This window comes from Nerophis lumbriciformis, linkage group LG03 (assembly GCF_033978685.3).
Source record: "Nerophis lumbriciformis linkage group LG03, RoL_Nlum_v2.1, whole genome shotgun sequence".
NCBI classification, from domain to species: Eukaryota; Metazoa; Chordata; class Actinopteri; order Syngnathiformes; family Syngnathidae; genus Nerophis; species Nerophis lumbriciformis.
In genome coordinates, this window is record NC_084550.2 from 8,963,971 (window position 1) to 8,987,498 (window position 23,528).

A 23,528-nucleotide genomic window follows, 5' to 3' on the forward strand; every position below is an offset into this window, starting at 1 on the left:
AATGAAACTGCCTAACCCTAACCCACATAAGAAACCAAGAACTCGCCCTCCATCATTCTACAGTTATAACGTTATTGGGCAGGTATGCTGTTTATGTTGTGGGTTAGCTGGACTCAGGTCCATGAGGACCTGAGTCCGCCTGAATTTCGGGAGATTTTCGGGAGAAAATTTGTCCCGGTAGGTTTTCGGGAGAGGCGCTGAATTTCGGGAGTCTCCCGGAAAATCCGGGAGGGTTGGCAAGTATGACCCCGCCTTCCGCCCGAATGCAGCTGAGATAGGCTCCAGCACCCCCCGCGACCCCAAAAGGGACAAGCAGTAGAAAATGGATGGCTGGATAAATGAGCAAAATAAAGAAATGTGTGTTTATTAGTGAAAATAAATGTCTCAACATATTTTTTAAAGTTAAAATTAAAATGAACATTCTGTAACTTTAGTGAATGCTTATTTTCGGTCAATGATGTCGTCATGATGCTTTGAGTTTCTTCTTTTTGCCTTTAACCATCTGGGGGAGCTGGATTTTGAAAGCAGTCCTACAAAAAAAAATCACATCGTTAGACATTTTAATGTGATTAAAGATGACATAAAAAAATTAAAACTTACTCGCAGGTGGTACAGATGGGGCTAAAGTTGCAGAATACTGTTGAGAGAAGACGGCATAGCATGTACTCTTATGACAGCATGAAAGCAGACAAATGGTATACATGAAATATACAAATATATATTGATAAAGGAAATGAAGTTGAATTATTTAAAGGGGAACATTATCACCAGACCTATGTAAGCGTCAATATATACCTTGATGTTGCAGAAAAAGACCATATATTTTTTTAACCGATTTCCGAACTCTAAATGGGTGAATTTTGGCGAATTAAACGCCTTTCTATTATTCGCTCTCGGAGCGATGACGTCACACCGGGAAGCAATCCGCCATTTTCTCAAACACATTACAAACACCGAGTCAAATCAGCTCTGTTATTTTCCGTTTTTTTTGACTGTTTTCCGTACCTTGGAGACATCATGCCTCGTCGGTGTGTTGTCGGAGGGTGTAACAACACGAACAGGGACGGATTCAAGTTGCACCAGTGGCCCAAAGATGCGAAAGTGGCAAGAAATTGGACGTTTGTTCCGCACACTTTACCGACGAAAGCTATGCTACGACAGAGATGGCAAGAATGTGTGGATATCCTGCGACACTCAAAGCAGATGCATTTCCAACTGGACTGGACAAATCAGCTTTCAGGAAAAGAGAGCAGATGAGGGTATGTCTACAGAATATATTAATTGATGAAAACTGGGCTGTCTGCCAAATGTATTTCATATGCTGTAAACCTAGTTCATAGTTGTTAGTTTCCTTTAATGCCAAACAAACACATACCAATCGTTGGTTAGAAGGCGATCGCCGAATTCGTCCTCGCTTTCTCCCGTGTCGCTGGCTGTCGTCGGTTTCGCTTGCATACGGTTCAAACCGATATGGCTCAATAGCTTCAGTTTCTTCCTCAATTTCGTTTTCGCTACCTGCCTCCACACTACAACCATCCGTTTCAATACATGCGTAATCTGTTGAATCGCTTAAGCCGCTGAAATCCGAGTCTGAATCCGAGCTAATGTCGCTATAGCTTGCTGTTCTATCCGCCATGTTTGTTTGTGTTGGCATCACTATGTGACGTCACAGGAAAATGGACGGGTGTATATAACGATGGTTAAAATCAGGCACTTTGAAGCTTTTTTTAGGGATATTGCGTGATGGGTAAAATTTTGAGAAAAACTTCGAAAAAATAAAATAAGCCACTGGAAACTGATTTTTAATGGTTTTAACCCTTCTGAAATTGTGATAATGTTCCCCTTTAAAAATGAACTAAATGTGGCATAATGGCAGGTCACTCAATTACCGTATTTTTCGGACTATAAATCGCAGTTTTTTTCATAATTTGCGACTTATACTCAGGAGCGACTTATGTGTGAAATTATTAACACATTACCGTAAAATGTCAAATTATATTATTTATCTCATTCACGTAAGAGACTAGACGTATAAGATTTCATGGGATTTAGCGATTAGGAGTGACAGATTGTTTGGTAAACGTATAGCATGTTCTATATGTTATAGTTATTTGAATGACTCTTACCATAATATGTTACGTTAACATACCAGTTGGTTATTTATGCCTCATATAACGTACACATATTCAGCCTGTTCACGATTCTTTATTTATTTTAAATTGCCTTTCAAATGTCTATTCTTGGTGTTGGCTTTTATCAAATACATTTCCCCCAAAAATGCGACTTATACTCCAGTGCGACTTATACATGTTTTTTTTTTCCTTCTTTATTATGCATTTTCGGCCGGTGCGACTTCCATCCATCCATCCATCCATTTTCTACCGCTTATTCCCTTTGGGGTCGCGGGGGGCGCTGGAGCCTATCTCAGCTACAATCGAGCGGAAGGCGGGGTACACCCTGGACAAGTCGCCACCTCATCGCAGGGCCAACACAGATAGACAGACAACATTCACACTCACATTCACACACTAGGGCCAATTTAGTGTTGCCAATCAACTTATCCCCAGGTGCATGTCTTGGGCTTCACGGTGGCAGAGGGGTTAGTGCATCTGCCTCACAATACAAAGGTCCTGAGTAGTCTTGGGTTCAATCCCGGGCTCGGGATCTTTCTGTGTGGAGTTTGCATGTTCTCCCCGTGACTGCGTGGGTTCCCTCCGGGTACTCCGGCTTCCTCCCACTTCCAAAGACATGCCGGTGCGACTTATACACCGAAAAATACGCGAGGTCAATACAGTGAAAATGAAATGAAATAAATGGCCTTTTTAAATAACATTATTTAAAAGGTCATGAAATATCAGTTTTGTAATTATTTGAGTTCACTAACGGCCACTGTTCCGATTTTAATTTATTTCATTTTAATTAGCTTTATTAATTATACCGGGGCGGTATAGCTCGGTTGGTGGAGTGGCCGTGCTAGCAACTTGAGGGTTCCAGGTTCGATCCCCGCTTCCGCCATCCTAGTCCCTGCCGTTGTGTCCTTGGGCAAGACACTTTACCCACCTGCTCCCAGTGCCACCCACACTGGTTTAAATGTAACTTTAGATATTGGGTTTCACTATGTAAAAGCGCTTTGAGTCACTAGAGAAAAGCGCTATGAATATAATTCATACTTGCCAACCCTCCCGGATTTTCCGGGAGACTCCCGAAATTCAGCGCCTCTCCCGAAAACCTCCCGGGACAAATTTTCTCCCGAAATTCAGGCGGACTCAGGTCCTCCACAATATAAAAAAGCGTACCTGCGCAATCACGTTATAACTATAGAATGATGGAGGGCGAGATCTTGGTTTCTTATGTGGGTTTATTGTTAGGCAGTTTCATTAACGTCCTCCCAGCGTGGCAACAACACACAACAACAGCAGTCACTTTTTTGTATACCGTAAAGCAGTTCGTCTGCCGTAAACAGCAATGTTGTGACACTCTTAAACAGGACAATACTGCCATCTAGTGCATTTGATGAAAGCACTTTTGTGCGTGCCACACATCAATGCTCAGAGAGGGTGTTCAGCATGGTTCGAAAAATAGTGACAGAGAATAGAACAAGGATGGACAATTCAACCCTTAACTCAACAATGAGTAGATGAGTGTTATGTGTGTGTATACGTGTAAATAAATGAACACTGAAATTCAAGTATTTATTTTATATATATATATATATATAGCTAGATATCACTGAACGTCAAGTATTTCCTATATATATATATATATATATATATATATATACTATAAATCGCAGTTTTTCGTCAAGTATTTCCTATATATATATATATATATATAGGAAATACTTGACTTGGTGAATTCCAGCTGTAAATATACTCCTCCCCTTTTAGCCACGCCCCCAACCACGCCCCCGTCCCACCACGCCCACCCCCACCTCCCGAAATCGGAGGTCTCAAGGTTGGCAAGTATGATATAATTCACTTCACTAATTAAATGTAACCACATTATTTTATAAACCAAAAAAAATTAAAATTACATGATAGGAAACAATAGAGCTGGGCGATTTAAGAAAAATTCATATAAATGGGTTATATTTGTATAGCGCTTCTCTACCTTCAAGGTACTCAAAGCACTTTGACACTATTTCCACATTCACCCATTCACACACACTGATGGCGGGAGCTGCTATGCAAGGCCCTAACCACGACCCATCAGGAGCAAGGGTGAAGTGTCTTGCTCAAGGACACAACGGACGTGACGAGGTTGGTAGAAGGTGGGGAATTGAACCAGGAACCCTCACGGCCACTCTCTCAACCGCGCCACACTGTCCCCGTGTAGTAGAAAGACACAGTATGTCAATTCTAGGGTCAACGAGACAAACCATAAAACACTTCAGACATGTGACGTCTGTCTATTATTTATATTTACTTTATTTATATTTGACCCTTTTTATAGTACTTCAACCTATCACACGTTTAACGCCGCTGAATGACAGAGTGAGACCTCCTGATCGTCAATAAGTGTGTGTTGTTGTTGCTAACATCTTGAGCAGCCTATTCTTACGTCTGTTAAAACATGGACAAATTAATGACATCGAAAGTGCCTAATTTTTATAGAGTAACGGTTATTTCACGAAATATTGATATCGCCCTCCGCCCGAGGATACAACTGCAATGTATCTGTGTGTATGTACCATCAAAGTTTCTCCAGAGGATCAGAGCGTTTGTTTCCATGCAAAAATGCGGCGAGGCGAGCACTTACTTGACAGGCAAACGGAGCAGACGTAGCCGATTTCGATGAGGTTGCGGTGACAGAAGCACGCCGCCCTGTAATCCACGTGGGCCGGCGGCGGAAGCATCAGCTGAGAGCGCTGCTCCGCGTCAGGCAGGAACACCCACTGTTCACGGTCACACCACAACAAGGTTAGAATCTCCATGTGGTCAATGTAGTACAATATTGAGAAGTTCCATTACTTGACACTAGAGATGTCCGATAAATGCTTTAAAATGTAATATCGGAAATTATCGGTATCGGTTTCAAAAAATAAAATGTATGACTTTTTAAAACGCCGTTGTACGGAGTGGTACACGGACGTAGGGAGAAGTACAGAGCGCCAAGTAACCTTAAAGGCACTGCCTTTGCGTGCTGGCCCAATCACATAATATCTACGGCTTTTCACACACACATAAGTGAATGCCAAACATACTTGGTCAACAGCCATACAGGTCACACTGAGGGTGGCCGTATAAACAACTTTAACACTGTTACAAATATGCGCCACACTGTGAACCCACACCAAACAAGAATGACAAACACATTTCGGGAAAAGGGCAGCACGGTGGAAGAGGGGTTAGTGCGTCTGCCTCACAATACGAAGTTGCTGAGTAGTCTGGGGTTCAATCCCAGGCTCGGGATCTTTCTGTGTGGAGTTTGCATGTTCTCGTCGTGACTGTGTGGGTTCCCTCCGGCTTCCTCCCACCTCCAAAGACATGCACCTGGGGATAAGTTGATTGGCAACACTAAATTGGCCCTAGTGTGTGAATGTGAGTGTGAATGTTGTCTGTCTCAGTGTTGGCCCTGCGATGAGGTGGCGACATGTCCAGGGTGTACCCCGCCTTCCGCCCGATTGTAGCTAAGATAGGCTCCAGCGCCCCCCGCGACCTCGAAGGGAATAAGCGGTAGAAAATGGATGGATTTCGGGAGAACATCCGCACCGTAACACAACATAAGCACAACAGAACAAATACCCAGAACCCCTTGCAGCAATAACTCTTCCGGGACGCTACAATATACACCCCCCGCTACCCTCCCCCACCTCAACCTCATGCTCTCTCAGGGAGAGCATGTCCCAAATTCCAAGCTGCTGTTTTGAGGCATGTTAAAAAAAAATAATGCACTTTGTGACTTCAATAGGATAGGATAGGACTTTATTGTCATTGCACAAGTACAACGAAACTATGTTTTCAGCACAAACCCGTTCAAGATTAGACAAACGGTGTACAGGGTTACAGAACAGGAACGCTGATGGGTCGCCAAAGGTGCCCCGTAAAAGATAAGAAAAAGGTAAAACGCTGGGGGAAAAAGATGAGTAACTTTGTCGTCTTACTTGTTATATAATTGTGCCATTTGTCCCTCGTTGGTGGGACCTGAGTGGGGTGGGTGGGTGGTTTGGGTTTTAAGGGAAAGGGTGTGAATCATTTACTGACTTTAAAATTGTACTGTTTCGACTTGCACTTTTTTCTGTCTATTTGAAAATGCCAATAAAAAAAGTTGGGGGAAAAAAAAATAAAAAATACAATCTAGACTGGGCTCCTAAGGGGGCACAGTCTGGAGTGGGAAAAAACCTCCATGCACATAAACACGTTACATTTAATCACGACAACTCGCGGGGAGTTGGGACCCTGGAGGTCGACTGCTGCTAGTGCTGCCAGCCGTCCATCATCCCGAGGGGAAACAAGCGGGGGGTATACGTTCAGACAAGACAAAACAAGAGAGCAAGCTGGGAGACGAAGGGAGCGGGAAAAAATGCGACCGCCCTCACCGCAGGCAAGACAGAAACGTGATAAATATACAATAATAAATATGGCAGTGCCATGTTGGCATTTTTTTCCCATAACTTGAGTTGATTTATTTTGGAAAACCTTGTTATATTGTTTAATGCATCTAGCGGGGCATCACAACAAAATTAGGCATAATAATGTGTTCATTCCACGACTATATATCGGTATCGGTTGATATCGGAATCGGTAATTAATCGGAATATCGGCAAAAAAGCCATTATCGGACATCTCTACTTGACACTATTGGAACTTTTCAGGCACATTTTTTTGTGATATTAGAGTCCAACTCCTGTTTTGACTTTACATGTTGCACTGTACTATTGGTGAATGAATGAATGAATGCACTGGTGCTGTGTGCTCACCAGCAGGTATTGAGCTATGGCCACCTTCTGTGGAATCTTCAGGTACAAGCCTCCGGTTATGTCACAAGCCTGACAAACATGACATGACAAACATCACTAGACAATAACTTCATAATTAAAATATAATAACGATCAAACCTTAAGCCGTGGGCTGAACAATAATAGAAGTGTGGTAAAGTGGCAAAGGTATGGTTAGATGCTAATGCTAAAGACATGAGGTGTCCTGGCTGGTCCGCTCATGTTCTATTTAAATGTAATGTACATGTTATATGTAAATATGTGTTAGTAGTATGCTTTTATGGCACATTCAATCTGGTTAAAACAAATAAAATCAATATAAATATAACTTACCTGCTGGAGGAGACCAGAATCCGACTCCAGCACGCATGCATCAATCAGGATGTTCTGGGGTTTTTTAAATGTAGAACTGTTAAGTCATACAGTATATGATGACAAAGCAAAAAAAATGTAAACAAATTCTAAAAAGTATGTCACCTGCTTCTGGGCAGCAAAGATGACATTCATGAAGTGCATGTACTGCTGGGAGCAGTCGTCTGCTGCCTTTATCACCTAAAGTTTATTATTAGCCATATTTAAAAAAAAATATGATAACATTATTAAAATGATTTGCTATTTAGAGTTTACCAAAATCCGTGACTTGATATCCTGTCCAGCTAAAAAAAAAAGAAAAAAAGGTGTGTGTTTGCACTGGAAGACTATTGAAGACCTTTTTAATGAAACCAAACTTACCTTCACGTTCCTTTGAGACTCTGTTGATGTCTGAGTTGCAAAGATGAAGGAAACAAGGCAGGACAATATTTAACGTGTACTTCTATTACCATACCGGGAAGTACTCTTGAGTATAAACATGGCAGCGGTAAAGCTGGAGTTGACAGTGGCTTTTAAAAAGAATGTATGACTGTTTATTTGTAGAAAATAAGTATTTTAATGTGTTATTACTCATATAATTTAAAAAAAAAAAAAAAAAAAAAGTGTAATAATGCCTCATTATGAGGAGGTCTTCGAATCTAATGTAGTTTTTGTATTCACATCTACACATTTGTTTAATGTTTACCTATACCGATATATACAGTCGTGGAATTAACACATTATTATGCCTAATTTTGTTGTGATGCCCCACTGGATGCATTAAACCAGGGGTGCTCATTACGTCGATCGCGATCTACCGGTCGATCTCGGAGGGTGTGTCAGTCGATCACCAGCCAGGCATTAAAAAAAATAGTCCTAAAAATGAGCGATCATAAATCTTCACTATGACGTCACTTTCGTCACTTGATTGACATTCACGGCACCCGAGGGTTTTCTGAGATGACGCTGGCTGCTGCCAGCTCATTAAAATTACCGACTGGAAGGCGAGAAACACTTTATTTCAACAGACTCTGGCGCCGTACCTGTCGTCAAAACTCCAAAGACCGACTGCACAGTTGCACAATAAAAGCTGTGCTTCATCCTGCCTGCGCTACCAAAATAAGAGTCTCAGAAATCTGGCGTGCACAAGCTAGCAAGCTACGGAGTTTGCCGACAATGTATTTCTTGTAAAGTGTATACAAAGGAGTACGGAAGCTGGACAAATAAGATGCCAAAAACCAACCACTTTCATGTGGTATTGGACAGAAAGGAGGACTTTTTTTGTCCTCCATTCGAAAATGCGGACGTTATCAGCACCACTGTCTGATTCCAATCAATGCAAGTCATCACAATCAGGTAATACACCAACTTATATTCTTGTCTTCATGAAAGAAAGGAATCTATATGTGTTAAACATGCTTGTATTATCTTTAACCACCTTTAAGTTAACAATATTAACTATATGTGTTAAACATGCTTGTATTATCTTTAACCACCTTTAAGTTAACAATATTAACTATATGTGTTAAACATGCTTGTATTATCTTTAACCACCTTTAAGTTGTTAACAATATTAACTATATGTGTTAAACATGCTTGTTTTATCTTTAACCACCTTTAACTTGTTAACAATATTAACTACTTGTGTTAAACATGCTTGCATTATCTTTAAACACCTTTAACTTGTTAACAATATTACGTAACTATATGTATTAAACATACTTGTATTATCATTAAACACCTTTAATGTATTAACAATATTAACTATATGTGTTAAACATGCTTGCATTATCATTAAACACCTTTAATGTATTAACAATATTAACTATATGTGTTAAACATGCTTGCATTATCATTAAACACCTTTAATGTATTAACAATATTAACTATATGTGTTAAACATGCTTGCATTATCATTAAACACCTTTAACTTGTTAACAAAAACATATATTTCATAAGTAAGTAAATATAAATTATATATATGAATGAGGTAGATCCCCACGACTTGATCAATTGAAAAGTAGCTCGCCTGCAGAAAAAGTGTGAGCACCCCTGCATTAAACAATGTAACAAGGTTTTCCAAAATAAATCAACTCAAGTTATGTGAAAAAAAATGCCAACATGGCACTGCCATATTTATTATTGAAGTCACAAAGTGCATTATTTTTTTGTACATGCCTCAAAACAGCAGCTTGGAATTTGGGACATGCTCTGAGGTTGAGGTGGGCGGTGTATATTGTAGCGTCCCTGAAGAGTTAGTGCTGCAAGGGGTTCTGAGTATTTGTTCTGTTGTGTTTATGTTGTGTTACGGTGCGGATGTTCTCCCGAAATGTGTTTGTCATTCTTGTTTGGTGTGGTTTCACAGTGTGGTGCATACCGTATTTCCTTGAATTGCCGCAGGGTATATAATATGCGCATGCCTAGAATTACCGCCGGGTCAAACTCATCACGTCACGAGTGACACTTCACCTTTCAAGGCATCATTTTCAAAATGGAGGAGGCTAATTTCAATCATTTAAAATCGCATAAAGGGAAGAAGATAAAGAGCTATTCAGTAGGATTTAAGGTCATTGCAATTCTTATTATTAATATTGTGTTAGTTTGTAGTGGTGGAGAGCTGACTTTATGTTGTTGGAGTTGCGTCTTTCAAAGCGCTTTATTTTGAAAAAATGTTTTATTAATATAGCTGCGTGTGTCAAATATGAGTCATTTTGACGCAGTTGTACGAGTAACATTTCAGAAACAAATCATGAGCTAAGAAAACCTGCTAACAGGCGGTAATAATGTTATTTTAATTGCCTTTTCAGACCCAAACAAAAAGAACTCCCGGGATGATTCATTGTGCTTTAAATTTCATTGCGGCATTAAGCCATGTCATGATGGTATCCTTACATCACACTCAAATTTATAAGCGCATGCCTAAATTTACCACATGCCTTTGGTAAGCGCCGGAGTGAGAAGAAGTTTTTAATTAATTAGCGCATGCCTTTGGTAAGCGCCGGGGTGAGAAGAGGTTTTAAATTAATTACCGCCCCGGCGCTAATTCAAGGAAATACGGTATTTGCAACAGTGTTAAAGTTGTTTATACGGCCACCCTCAGTGTGACCTGTATGGCTATTGACCAAGTATGAATTGCATTCACTTATGTGTGTGAAAAGCTGTAGATATTATGTGATTGGGCCGGCACGCAAAGGCAGTGCCTTTAAGGTTTATTGCCGCTCTGTACTTCTCCCTACGTCCGTACAGCGACGTTTTAAAAAGTCATACATTATACTTTTTGAAACCGATACCGATAATTTTTCGATATTACATTTTAAAGCATTTATCGGCCGATAATATCGGCAGTACGATATTATCGGACATCCCTACTTTAAAGTCTATATATATACCGGTATATATATATATATATATATATATATATATATATATATATATTTTATTATTTTTTTTATTTTTTTGTGTATCACACTGCTTACCTAACGTTTTTTTTTTTTAGCCTTTAAAAAAAAAAAGACTAACTTCTATACTGGGTATAACCAAACAAATATACACTAATAATTCAAAATTAAAGTTATGCACTCAATCTGTCTTGTCCCGTATCTTGGAAATACTTTTTTTTTTTTTTTTCATTCTTTATTTGTTTTTTGTTTTTTCTCCAAACCATATCTGGCAAAAACAACATTTTAAATACAACAATTATACATACGTACAGTACATTATTTATAAAATATATCTTCGTCTAACAACTGAAAATGTATTTAAATTAGAGATGTCCGATAATATCGGCCGGCCGATAAATGCTTTAAAATGTAATATCGGAAATTATCGGTATCGGTTTTTTATGATCGGTATCGGTTTTTATTTAATTTTTTAATTAAATCAACATAAAAAAAAACAAGATACACTTACAATTAGTACACCAACCCAAAAAACTTCCCTGCCCCATTCACACTCATTCACACAAAAGGGTTGTTTCTTTCTGTTATTAATATTGTGGTTCCTACATTATATATCAATATATATCAATACAGTCTGCAAGGGATACAGTCCGTAAGCACACATGATTGTGCGTGCTGCTGGTCCACGAATAGTACTAACCTTTAACACTTAATTTGACTCATTTTCATTGATTACTAGTTTCTATGTAACTGTTGTTATACTGTTTTACTTTATTTTTTATTCAAGAAAATGTTTTTAATTTCTTTATCTTATTTTATCTTATAAAATTTTTTTTTTTAAAGTACCTTATCTTCACCATTACCTGGTTGTCCAAATTAGGCAAATAATGTGTTAATTCAACGACTGTATATATCGGTTGATATCGGTATCGGTGATTAAGACTTGGACAATATCTGAATATCGGATATCGGCAAAAAGCCATTATCGGACATCCCTAATTTAAATCTTTTTTGATACACTTGATTATTAAAACACGTTTTACTGTTACATGTTTAGTATATGTAACCTATTTTTATGGGCTTGCCCCTTTGTGATGTTAAGTTCCTGTTAAAAGCTGTTATACAGTATATGCCTAGAGCTCTTATTTTGAAGGCGCTAAGAGCGGAAGTGGTGACACGTTGGAATGTAACCGAGGATTTATATCCGTCGCCTGTACTGTATATCGGACATCCCTACTTTAAAGTATATATATATATTTATATATATATATTTTTTTAAATCTATTTCTCTATATGTAATAATTTCTAAATGTTTATTTAATTCAAACATGAAAAATGAGCTAAATAAATATCTGTGGATTAAGGATACAGCAGAGAGCTTTGGCGAGGGATCCCGCCAGCAAAGTGTCTGTGGAATTTCCCTTCACTTCAACTGTACACACACAAAAAGAAAAATATTCAACAAACAATTCTCTTGACAGTATCTATCACTATCAGTATGTATCACTACATCATCTTTGTGTTGGGTCTGGGCGCGTGCCTGACCATGTGGCCGTCACCTACTTTTGGACATCAGATTCCTGATCTCCTCGGCCATGATGTTATTGGCCACCGAGAGCAGTTCGTATTTTCCGTCGCCGCTGGAGGACGCGTCGTCTCCGTTGTCGCCGTTCCCGTGACTCCGTCTGGGGTACAGGAAGTGGCTGACGTACAGACAAGACGACATTGTTTAGTTCTTTCTACACGGTGGATGTCCTTGGAGAGGTCAGCTGGGAGGTCACCTGTCTTGACAGTGACTGGCGATGACGGCCAGCTTGTTGCTCCTGCTCATGGCCACGTGGGAGTTGGCCATCACCATGACGGCGTCCATACATTTGGACAGAGTAAACTGGAGCGACATAAATGCCAGATGTTGACCTAAATATTGAGTTTTTAAATTAGCATACCTGCCAACTACTCCGGTTTTCCCGTAATTAGTACGGTTTTCATCAACCTATTCCGGGTTACGGTTGCAGTGATAAAAAATACGGTTTTTCATTAATTAAAATTATTTTATTTTTTTTAAGTTTTATTCACGAAAACGCGTAACAACAATGACAATCGACACTGCTTCCCGTAACTTCCTATCGAGCCATTCCGAATGCCATGCGCGAGGCTATTTATAGCACCGCTGCCAAGCACGAGGCACCTGTTGCCCATTGTTTCCAAACGAGCGAACGATCATGGAATCAGCCGGAGAAAAATCGCAAACGAGTCTTAAACCGAAAAGAAAACTGCAGTCATTCCGTGAAGAATATTCAAAAGCCTATCCGGGAATAATTATCCGTTCCAAAAAGGGTGAAAACTACGCGAATTGCACCTTGTGCAGACAAGATTTTTCGATCGGACACGGAGGAATTAGCGATGTAAAAGACCACGTTGGGACAAAAAAACACAAGTCTAATGCCGTTGCTAAATTTGGATTTTAGCCACAAAAAGGTAATGACACCAATGTTATCTATTGGAATTGTTTAGTACTGTTATACTGTTAAAAGTGTTTATACTATTTATGCTTTCAAGTCCAAGTTGAAGAAATCTTGTTAAATGTTGACAGCATAACTACCAAAATACAGAAGTATGTCCTTAATATTTTTGCAGTGCAATTTCTGTTGAAAAGTTCAAATGATTACATTAGAGATGTGATGTGCCACTTTTCAAGTGTCTGATGGCTTAAATTAATTTTCATTAATTTTTCATATTTTGAATTCTTTTGAAAGGCTTACAAAAAAACTACATTTGAATTGTAATTCCATGCTATTGACAGGACTATTAATTTTAATGAAGTTAGCTTACCATGTTTACAGTATGATAATTGTGATAGAAATGTGAATTTTAGGCACAGAATATTTTTTACAATTGAACAAGGCAGTAGATTATACAAGCTTGGACAGAAAGTTAATAATGACACCAATTTTTTTTTTTATGGAATTGTTTAGTACTGTTTTACCATTTGTTTACTGTAAAAAGTGTTTATACTGTTTATACTTTCAATTAACAAATTGAAGTCTTGTGAAAGGTTGACAGGATAACTGGCATTAACTGTCAAAATAATTTCAAACTATTGAAGTTAGCTTACAGAATAAACATGTCAATCAACCCATATGATTTTTGCTGTAATATTTTTGTTTTGAAAAGTCACTGTGACTGATAGAAAAGTGATGGTTTTAGCAACATTTTAACCTGTCTGAATGCAATCAATCATTTTGCGTCGGGGGGCCCCTGAACCCCCCCCCCTGGACCCTGGCTACTAGGTTTTTCTGATTTCAAAAGTTGGCAGGTATGAATTAGGGATGTAACGGTACTATAAATACCACAGTATTTTGGTTTCAAAGTCTTCTCAATAATATTGCGACGTATCAAAGGAAAACTTGGTGAGTGTATGTGGAGGGGGGCGTGGCCTGCAGACGGGCTGCGAGATCAGCGACAGGTGTGTAGATGGCCCACCTGGGCCTGCTTGTCTAATCACCTGTCGCTCTGTTGAAAGGCAGCAGCCAGGGGAGGAGAGAGTGCTTGGAGTTGCAAGACAGACAAACACGAACCAATTGCTGTAAAGCGGAACAATTTATTGAAAAATAAACCGTATTGTAAACCTGGACGAGGCTGTCATGTCAGTACTTGGTGGTCCGGGGAACCCGGAGGAGAGAAACCTCTACAGTGTATTTTTTATCTGGCATTTTAGCACGGGTCGAATCAGTAAATAAACTACATCTCCCAGAATCCTTTGCGCAGCAACAGCAAGGTAGGGGCGTGAAACACCATAAGCAGGGAGTTTGAGTTTGTGTTTATTTGGAACATGAGTGCATACAACATGATACGTCACAATTTCCAGTTTCTCTATTCAACATGTTCAAAAAGGAGTAGGAAGAAGCAAAACTGATTTAATCCTACCCCTTTTCCTTGATTGATTGAGACTTTCATGAGTAGATTACACAGTACAGTACATATTCCGTACAATTGACCACTAAATGGTAACACCCCAATAAGTTTTTCAACTTGTTTAAGTCGGGGTCCACATTAATCAATTCATGGTACAAATATATACTATCAGTCCCCACATCTGCGGTCCCCTCCAAGGTTCTCATTGTTATCCCACTGGGTTGTGAGTTTTTCCTTGCCCTGATGTGGGCTCTGAACCGAGGATGTCGTTGTGGCTTGTGCAGCCCTTTGAGACACTCGTGATTTAGGGCTATAGAAGTAAACATTGATTGATTGATTGATTGTAGGAATGAAATAGCCTCAGTTTTTTTCCCCTGACCTAACGTACATTAATAAAAGCTATATTGTTAGTTTACTTTTTTGAGAAACATTTTTCATAATGATATACAAAATATAATTTAATGTACACTAAACTGTACATTGTTGTTTAACACTGGCTGTTTACATTCTGTAAGATATCATTTCAAATATTTTCTTGAAACAGTACATGTTCCTGCACAATTATTTGCACTTAGAGACACTTGTTTGGAGTACAAAATATGATTACAACATTTTAGCATTATGTTTGTATGTATTATGCTAGATCCACTCCTATGGACTGGACTCTCACTATTATGTTAGATCCACTATGGACTGGACTCTCACAATATTATGCTAGATCCACTATGGACTGGACTCTCACTATTATGTTAGATCCACTATGGACTGGACTCTCACTATTATGTTAGATCCACTATGGACTGGACTCTCACTATTATGTTAGATCCACTATGGACTGGACTCACAATATTATGCTCGATCCACTATGGACTGGACCCTCACACTATTATGTTAGATCCATTATGGACTGCACTCTCACAATATTATGTTAGATCCACTATGGACTGAACTCTCACACTATTATGTTAGATCCACTATGGACTGGACCCTCACACTATTATGTTAGATCCATTATGGACTGAACTCTCACACTATTATGTTAGATCCACTATGGACTGGACCCTCACACTATTATGTTAGATCCACTATGGACTGGACTCTCACTATTATGTTAGATCCACTATGGACTGGACTCTCACTATTATGTTAGATCCACTATGGACTGGACTCTCACTATTATGTTAGATCCACTATGGACTGGACTCTCACTATTATGTTAGATCCACTATGGACTGGACTCACAATATTATGCTCGATCCACTATGGACTGGACCCTCACACTATTATGTTAGATCCATTATGGACTGCACTCTCACAATATTATGTTAGATCCACTATGGACTGGACTCTCACAATATTATGCTAGATCCACTATGGACTGGACTCTCACACTATTATGTTAGATCCACTATGGACTGGACTTTCACACTATTATGTTAGATCCACTATGGACTGGACTCTCACTGGTATGTTAGATCCACTATGGACTGGACTCTCACACTATTATGTCAGATCCACTATGGACTGGACTCTCACAATATTATGCTAGATCCACTATGGACTGGACTCTCACTATTATGTTAGATCCACTATGGACTGGACTCTCACACTATTATGTTAGATCCACTATGGACTGGACTCACAATATTATGCTCGATCCACTATGGACTGGACCCTCACACTATTATGTTAGATCCATTATGGACTGCACTCTCACAATATTATGTTAGATCCACTATGGACTGGACTCTCACAATATTATGCTAGATCCACTATGGACTGGACTCTCACACTATTATGTTAGATCCACTATGGACTGGACTTTCACACTATTATGTTAGATCCACTATGGACTGGACTCTCACTGGTATGTTAGATCCACTATGGACTGGACTCTCACACTATTATGTCAGATCCACTATGGACTGGACTCTCACAATATTATGCTAGATCCACTATGGACTGGACTCTCACTATTATGTTGGATCCACTATGGACTGGACTCTCACTATTATGTTAGATCCACTATGGACTGGACTCTCACTATTATGTTAGATCCACTATGGACTGGACTCTCACTATTATGTTAGATCCACTATGGACTGGACTCTCACACTATTATGTTAGATCCACTATGGACTGGACTCTCACTAGTATGTTAGATCCACTATGGACTGGACTCTCACAATATTATGCTAGATCCACTATGGACTGGACTCTCACTATTATGTTAGATCCACTATGGACTGGACTCTCACTATTATGTTAGATCCACTATGGACTGGACTCTCACTATTATGCTAGATCCACTATGGACTGGACTCACACTATTATGTTAGATCCACTATGGACTGGACTCTCACAATATTATGCTAGATCCACTATGGACTGGACTCTCACTATTATGTTAGATCCACTATGGACTGGACTCTCACACTATTATGTTAGATCCACTATGGACTGGACTCTCACAATATTATGCTAGATCCACTATGGACTGGACTCTCACTAGTATGTTAGTTCCACTATGGACTGGACTCTCACAATATTATGCTAGATCCACTATGGACTGGACTCTCACAATATTATGCTAGATCCACTATGGACTGGACTCTCACAATATTATGCTAGATCCACTATGGACTGGACTCTCACAATATTATGCTAGATCCACTATGGACTGGACTCTCACTATTATGTTAGATCCACTATGGACTGGACTCTCACTATTATGTTAGATCCACTATGGACTGGACTCTCACACTATTATGTTAGATCCACTATGGACTGGACTCACAATATTATGCTAGATCCACTATGGACTGGACTCTCACTAGTATGTTAGATCCACTATGGACTGGACTCTCACAATATTATGCTAGATCCACTATGGACTGGACTCTCACAATATTATGCTAGATCCACTATGGACTGGACTCTCACAATATTATGCTAGATCCACTATGGACTGGACTCTCACTATTATGTTGGATCCACTATGGACTGGACTCTCACACTATTATGTTACATCCACTATGGACTGGACTCTCACACTATAATGTTAGATCCACTATGGACTGGACTCACAATATTATGCTCGATCCACTATGGACTGGACCCTCACACTATTATGTTAGATCCATTATGGACTGCACTCTCACAATATTATGTTAGATCCACTATGGACTGAACTCTCACACTATTATGTTAGATCCACTATGGACTGGACCCTCACACTATTATGTTAGATCCATTATGGACTGAACTCTCACACTATTATGTTAGATCCACTATGGACTGGACTCTCACTATTATGTTAGATCCACTATGGACTGGACTCTCACTATTATGTTAGATCCACTATGGACTGGACTCTCACACTATTATGTTAGATCCACTATGGACTGGACTCTCACAATATTATGCTAGATCCACTATGGACTGGACTCTCACTAGTATGTTAGATCCACTATGGACTGGACTCTCACAATATTATGCTAGATCCACTATGGACTGGACTCTCACAATATTATGCTAGATCCACTATGGACTGGACTCTCACAATATTATGCTAGATCCACTATGGACTGGACTCTCACTATTATGTTGGATCCACTATGGACTGGACTCTCACACTATTATGTTACATCCACTATGGACTGGACTCTCACACTATAATGTTAGATCCACTATGGACTGGACTCACAATATTATGCTCGATCCACTATGGACTGGACCCTCACACTATTATGTTAGATCCATTATGGACTGCACTCTCACAATATTATGTTAGATCCACTATGGACTGAACTCTCACACTATTATGTTAGATCCACTATGGACTGGACCCTCACACTATTATGTTAGATCCATTATGGACTGAACTCTCACACTATTATGTTAGATCCACTATGGACTGGACTCTCACTATTATGTTAGATCCACTATGGACTGGACTCTCACACTATTATGTTAGATCCACTATGGACTGGACTCTCACTATTATGTTAGATCCACTATGGACTGGACTCTCACACTATTATGTTAGATCCACTATGGACTGGACTCTCACTATTATGTTAGATCCACTATGGACTGGACTTTCACACTATTATGTTAGATCCACTATGGACTGGACTCTCACTAGTATGTTAGATCCACTATGGACTGGACTTTCACACTATTATGTTAGATCCACTATGGACTGGACTCTCACTAGTATGTTAGATCCACTTTGGACTGGACTCTCACACTATTATGTCAGATCCACTATGGACTGGACTCTCACAATATTATGCTAGATCCACTATGGACTGAACAGTTTTGTTTTTTTGGGTGGGGGGGGGGGGGGGGGGGGCATACACCGCAATAACATCGTACCGTGGCCTTAATGCCGTGATAATATCGTACCGTGAGATTTGATACCGTTACATCCTTATTTTGAATGAATTGGTAGCCTGACGCAGTCCTACCTGCGGCTCACGTTGTGCTTGCTGCCCCCACCATATTGGGTTAACGTCCACCACAATAACCAGCAAGCTGATCTCGTCCTCTGTGGAAAGAAAAGACTTAGTAACACACTTTGTTGTCGTCGTCCTCCCATTATACACACTAACCTGACGCCATGACGACGTGTTACTGTTGGCTCCTGCAGTTTTAACCACTATCAGCGTCCATTTCTCGTCTTACTACACGACGTAGCGAAATGTTTTACATGTAAAGGATATTAAGTCAAAATATGAATATATTAGTAAAATGTTCGCTCCATTAGTGACTTCTCTTTTGTCAGCCTTTTCTTCTTCTTCACATTTCATTACTTTGATGCCGCACAACAAATTCAATTATACACTTCTGCTATCTAGCGGATGGTGGTGGTACTGCTTCTCTTTCGGCGGTGTATCACACTGCTTACCTAACGTTTTTTTTTTTAAGTCTTTAAAAAAAAAAGACTAACTTCTATACCGGGTATAACCAAACAAATATACACTAATAATTCAAAATTAAAGTTATGCACTCAATCTGTCTTGTTCCGTGTTGGCTCCTGTACTTTTTTTTTTCTTTTTTTTTTTCTTCCCCATTCTTTATTGGTTTTGTTTTTTTCTCCAAAACATATCTGGCAAAAAGAACATTATAAATACAACAAGTATACATACGTACAGTACATTATTTATAAAATATATCTTCGTCTAACGACTGAAAATGTATTTAAATTAGAGATGTCCGATAATATCGGCCGGCCGATAAATGCTTTAAAATGTAATATCGGAAATTATCGGTATCGGTTTTTTATTATCGGTATCGTTTTTTATTTACTTTTTTAATTAAATCAACATAAAAAACACAAGATACACTTACAATTAGTACACCAACCCCAAAAACTTCCCTCCCCCATTCACACTCATTCACACAAAAGGGTTGTTTCTTTCTGTTATTAATATTGTGGTTCCTACATTATATATCAATATATATCAATACAGTCTGCAAGGGATACAGTCCGTAAGCACACATGATTGTGCGTGCTGCTGGTCCACTAATAGTACTAACCTTTAACAGTTAATTTTACTCATTTTCATTGATTACTAGATTCTATGTAACTGTTTTTATATTGTTTTACTTTCTTTTTTATTCAAGAAAATGTTTTCAATTTATTATCTTATTTTATTTTATTATTATTTTTTTTAATTACCTTATCTTCACCATACCTGGTTGTCCAAATTAGGCATAATAATGTGTTAATTCCACGACTGTATATATCGGTTGATATCGGTATCGGTAATTAAGACTTGGACAATATCTGAATATCGGATATCGGCAAAAAGCCATTATCGGACATCCCTAAATTAAATCTTTTTTGATACACTTGATTATTAAAACATGTTTTACTGTTACATGTTTAGTATATGTAACCTATTTTTATGGGCTTGTCCCTTTGTGATGTTAAGTTCCTGTTAAAAGCTGTTATACAGTATATGCCTGAGCTCTTATTTTGAAGGCGCTAAGAGCGGAAGTGGTGACACGTTAACCGAGGATTTATATCCGTCGCCTATACTGTATAAAACTACAAAACAACAAACACGGAGGCTCCTGTTTTACACGAACACCACTTTATTTCCTTTCTTTTCAAAACCTCCGCTCCACTCCAACACTTCCGCTCTTAGCGCCTTCAAAATAAGAGCCCAAGGCATATACTGTATAACAGCTTTTAACAGGAACTTAACATCACAAAGGGGTAAGCCCATAAAAATAGGTTACACTATATATTCACATTATTCAACCTTATTCTGACATCATTATCTCTGTTGTTGTTGTTTATATATAGGGGGGCTGCTAACTGTACTTTTATTCACGACTCTTGGGAATAAAACATCACATTTCACGCAACGCTAAAACAGGAGGTCCCTCGGGCCAATCATATTTGTGTATACTTCAGGGACCGTTCGGAGATCGTATCACCTAAGAATATTACACCATCTAGCTGTAATAATCACTCGCCATACAGCAATAGATGACTTTTTTTGATTGATTGATTGAAACTTTTATTAGTAGATTGCAAAAGAAGAGAATACATTACATGAAACAGTAGAGTTTACACAGTACAGTACATATTCCGTACAATTGACCACTAAATGTTAACACACAAATAAGTTTTTCAACTTGTTTAAGTCAGGGTCCACTTTAATCTATTCATGATATCTGTCTATTACCTGACCGCCTATATGTTAGCTACTTCTCTTTGATTGATTGATTGATTGATTGAAACTTTTATTAGTAGATTGCACAGTACAGTACATATTCTGTACAATTAACAACTAAATGGTAACACCAGAATAAGTTTTTCAACTTGTTTAAATCAGGGTCCACGTTAATCAATTCATGGTAATGAATTGATTTGTTTATAATGTATATTTTCTGCAGGATCTACTCTCTGTTACATATACTGTACTATTGTACATGGTAATTGTTATTTATTTTATATATTATATACAAATATAATATAATATATCAGTATATGTATGTCATATACTGTGAATATTACATATATGTTATATTTTATATTGCTACTACAGTACATTTTTAGTGTACTTTATACCTGCATTATCCTTTCCAGCCTTACCCTTTCCATCTGTTGTAACTGAGCTACTGTGTGGAACAATTTCCCTTGTGGATCATTAAAGGTTGTCTAATCTAATCTAATCTAATGTGTATGTAGCAGGATCAAAAACGTGTTGCTTTTGTAGCTGTTTTAGCAGATTTGAATTGCTCTTTTGGGCAGTAGATGGGACGTTTGATCCAAGACACAATTTACATTTAACTAGAATATCTCCATGTTAAGAAACTCGGCTTCGGCTCCGCCATGATGTCTTGTTAGTAAACACAGACCCCCCCCCCCCCCCCCCCCCCCCCCCCCCCACACACACACACACACACACACAGCGCGCCTCTCTCTTCTCCGGCTTGTGACACAGGAAGAATCAGAAGGACGACGCTGCAACTCTTCAATAAAACACACTCAGATCTTCTCAGTTTCTAGCCGATACTACAAACCCTGTTTCCATATGAGTTGGGAAATTGTGTTAGATGTAAATATAAACGGAATACAATGATTTGCAAATCATTTTCAACCCATATTCAGTTAAATATGCTACAAAGACAACATATTTGATGTTCAAACTGATAATCTTTTTTTTGTTGTTGCAAATAATCATTAACTTTAGAATTTGATGCCAGCAACACGTGACAAAGAAGTTGGGAAAGGTGGCAATAAATACTGATAAAGTTGAGGAACGCTCATCAAACACTTATTTGGAACATCCCACAGGTGAACAGGCTAATTGGGAACAGGTGGGTGCCATTATTGGGTATAAAAGTAGATTCCATAAAATGCTCAGTCATTCACAAACAAGGATGGGGCGAGGGTCACCACTTTGTCAACAAATGCGTGAGCAAATTCTTGAACAGTTTTAGAAAAACCTTTCTCAACCAGCTATTGCAAGGAATTTAGGGATTTCACCATCTACGGTCTGTAATATCATCAGAGGGTTCAGAGAATCTGGAGAAATCACTGCACGTAAGCAGCTAAGCCCGTGACCTTCGATCCCTCAGGCTGTACTGCATCAACAAGCGACATCAGTCTGTAAAGGATATCACCACATGGGCTCAGGAACACTTCAGAAACCCACTGTCAGTAACTACAGTTGGTCGCTACATCTGTAAGTGCAAGTTAAAACTCTCCTATGCAAGGCGAAAACCGTTTGTCAACAACACCCAGAAACGCCGTCGGCTTCGCTGGGCCTGAGCTCATCTAAGATGGCCTGATACAAAGTGGAAAAGTGTTCTGTGGTCTGACGAGTCCACATTTCAAATTGTTTTTGGAAACTGTGGACGTCGTGTCCTCCGGACCAAAGAGGAAAATAACCATCCGGATTGTTATAGGCGCAAAGTTGAAAAGCCAGCATCTGTGATGGTATGGGGGTGCATTAGTGCCCAAGACATGGGTAACTTACACATCTGTGAAGGCGCCATTAATGCTGAAAGGTACATACAGGTTTTGGAACAACATATGCTGCCATCTAAGCGCCTGCTTATTTCAGCAAGACAATGCCAAGCTACATTCAGCACGTGTTACAACAGCGTGGCTTCGTAAAAAAAGAGTGCGGGTACTTTCCTGGCCCGCCTGCAGTCCAGACCTGTCTCCCATCGGAAATGTGTGGCGCATTATGAAGCCTAAAATACGACAGCGGAGACCCCGAACTGTTGAACGACTGAAGCTCTACATAAAACAAGAATGGGAAAGAATTCCACTTTCAAAGCTTCAACAATTAGTTTCCTCAGTTCCCAATCGTTTATTGAGTGTTGTTAAAAGAAAAGGCCATGTAACACAGTGGTGAACATGCCCTTTCCCAATTACTTTGGCACGTGTTGCAGCC

General features: G+C 39.1%; 1 protein-coding gene across 1 annotated transcript; it reads right to left on the reverse strand.

Annotated features, from left to right (window-relative positions):
• Window positions 1-348: 348 nt before the first annotated feature.
• On the reverse strand, window positions 349-19,445 carry gtf2h3 (general transcription factor IIH, polypeptide 3). The gene is made up of 13 exons (XM_061933128.2): window positions 19,218-19,445; window positions 19,074-19,153; window positions 12,468-12,574; window positions 12,250-12,389; window positions 12,056-12,118; window positions 7,670-7,699; window positions 7,565-7,593; window positions 7,415-7,489; window positions 7,271-7,324; window positions 6,920-6,988; window positions 4,759-4,894; window positions 601-637; window positions 349-530 (listed from the first exon to the last, which is right to left on the reverse strand). Exons 1-13 carry the CDS (start codon window positions 19,225-19,227, stop codon window positions 464-466), a joined length of 897 nt encoding a protein of 298 aa, XP_061789112.1. The 5' UTR covers window positions 19,228-19,445; the 3' UTR covers window positions 349-463.
• Between the last annotated feature and the right edge of the window lie 4,083 nt (window positions 19,446-23,528).

Coding starts and splice junctions, on each gene's coding strand:
- gtf2h3 (XM_061933128.2), bottom strand. Junction 12,390..12,467: donor GCCAGTCACTGTCAAGACAG/GTGACCTCCCAG, acceptor TCTGTACGTCAG/CCACTTCCTGTACCCCAGAC. Junction 7,490..7,564: donor ATATCAAGTCACGGATTTTG/GTAAACTCTAAA, acceptor AATAAACTTTAG/GTGATAAAGGCAGCAGACGA.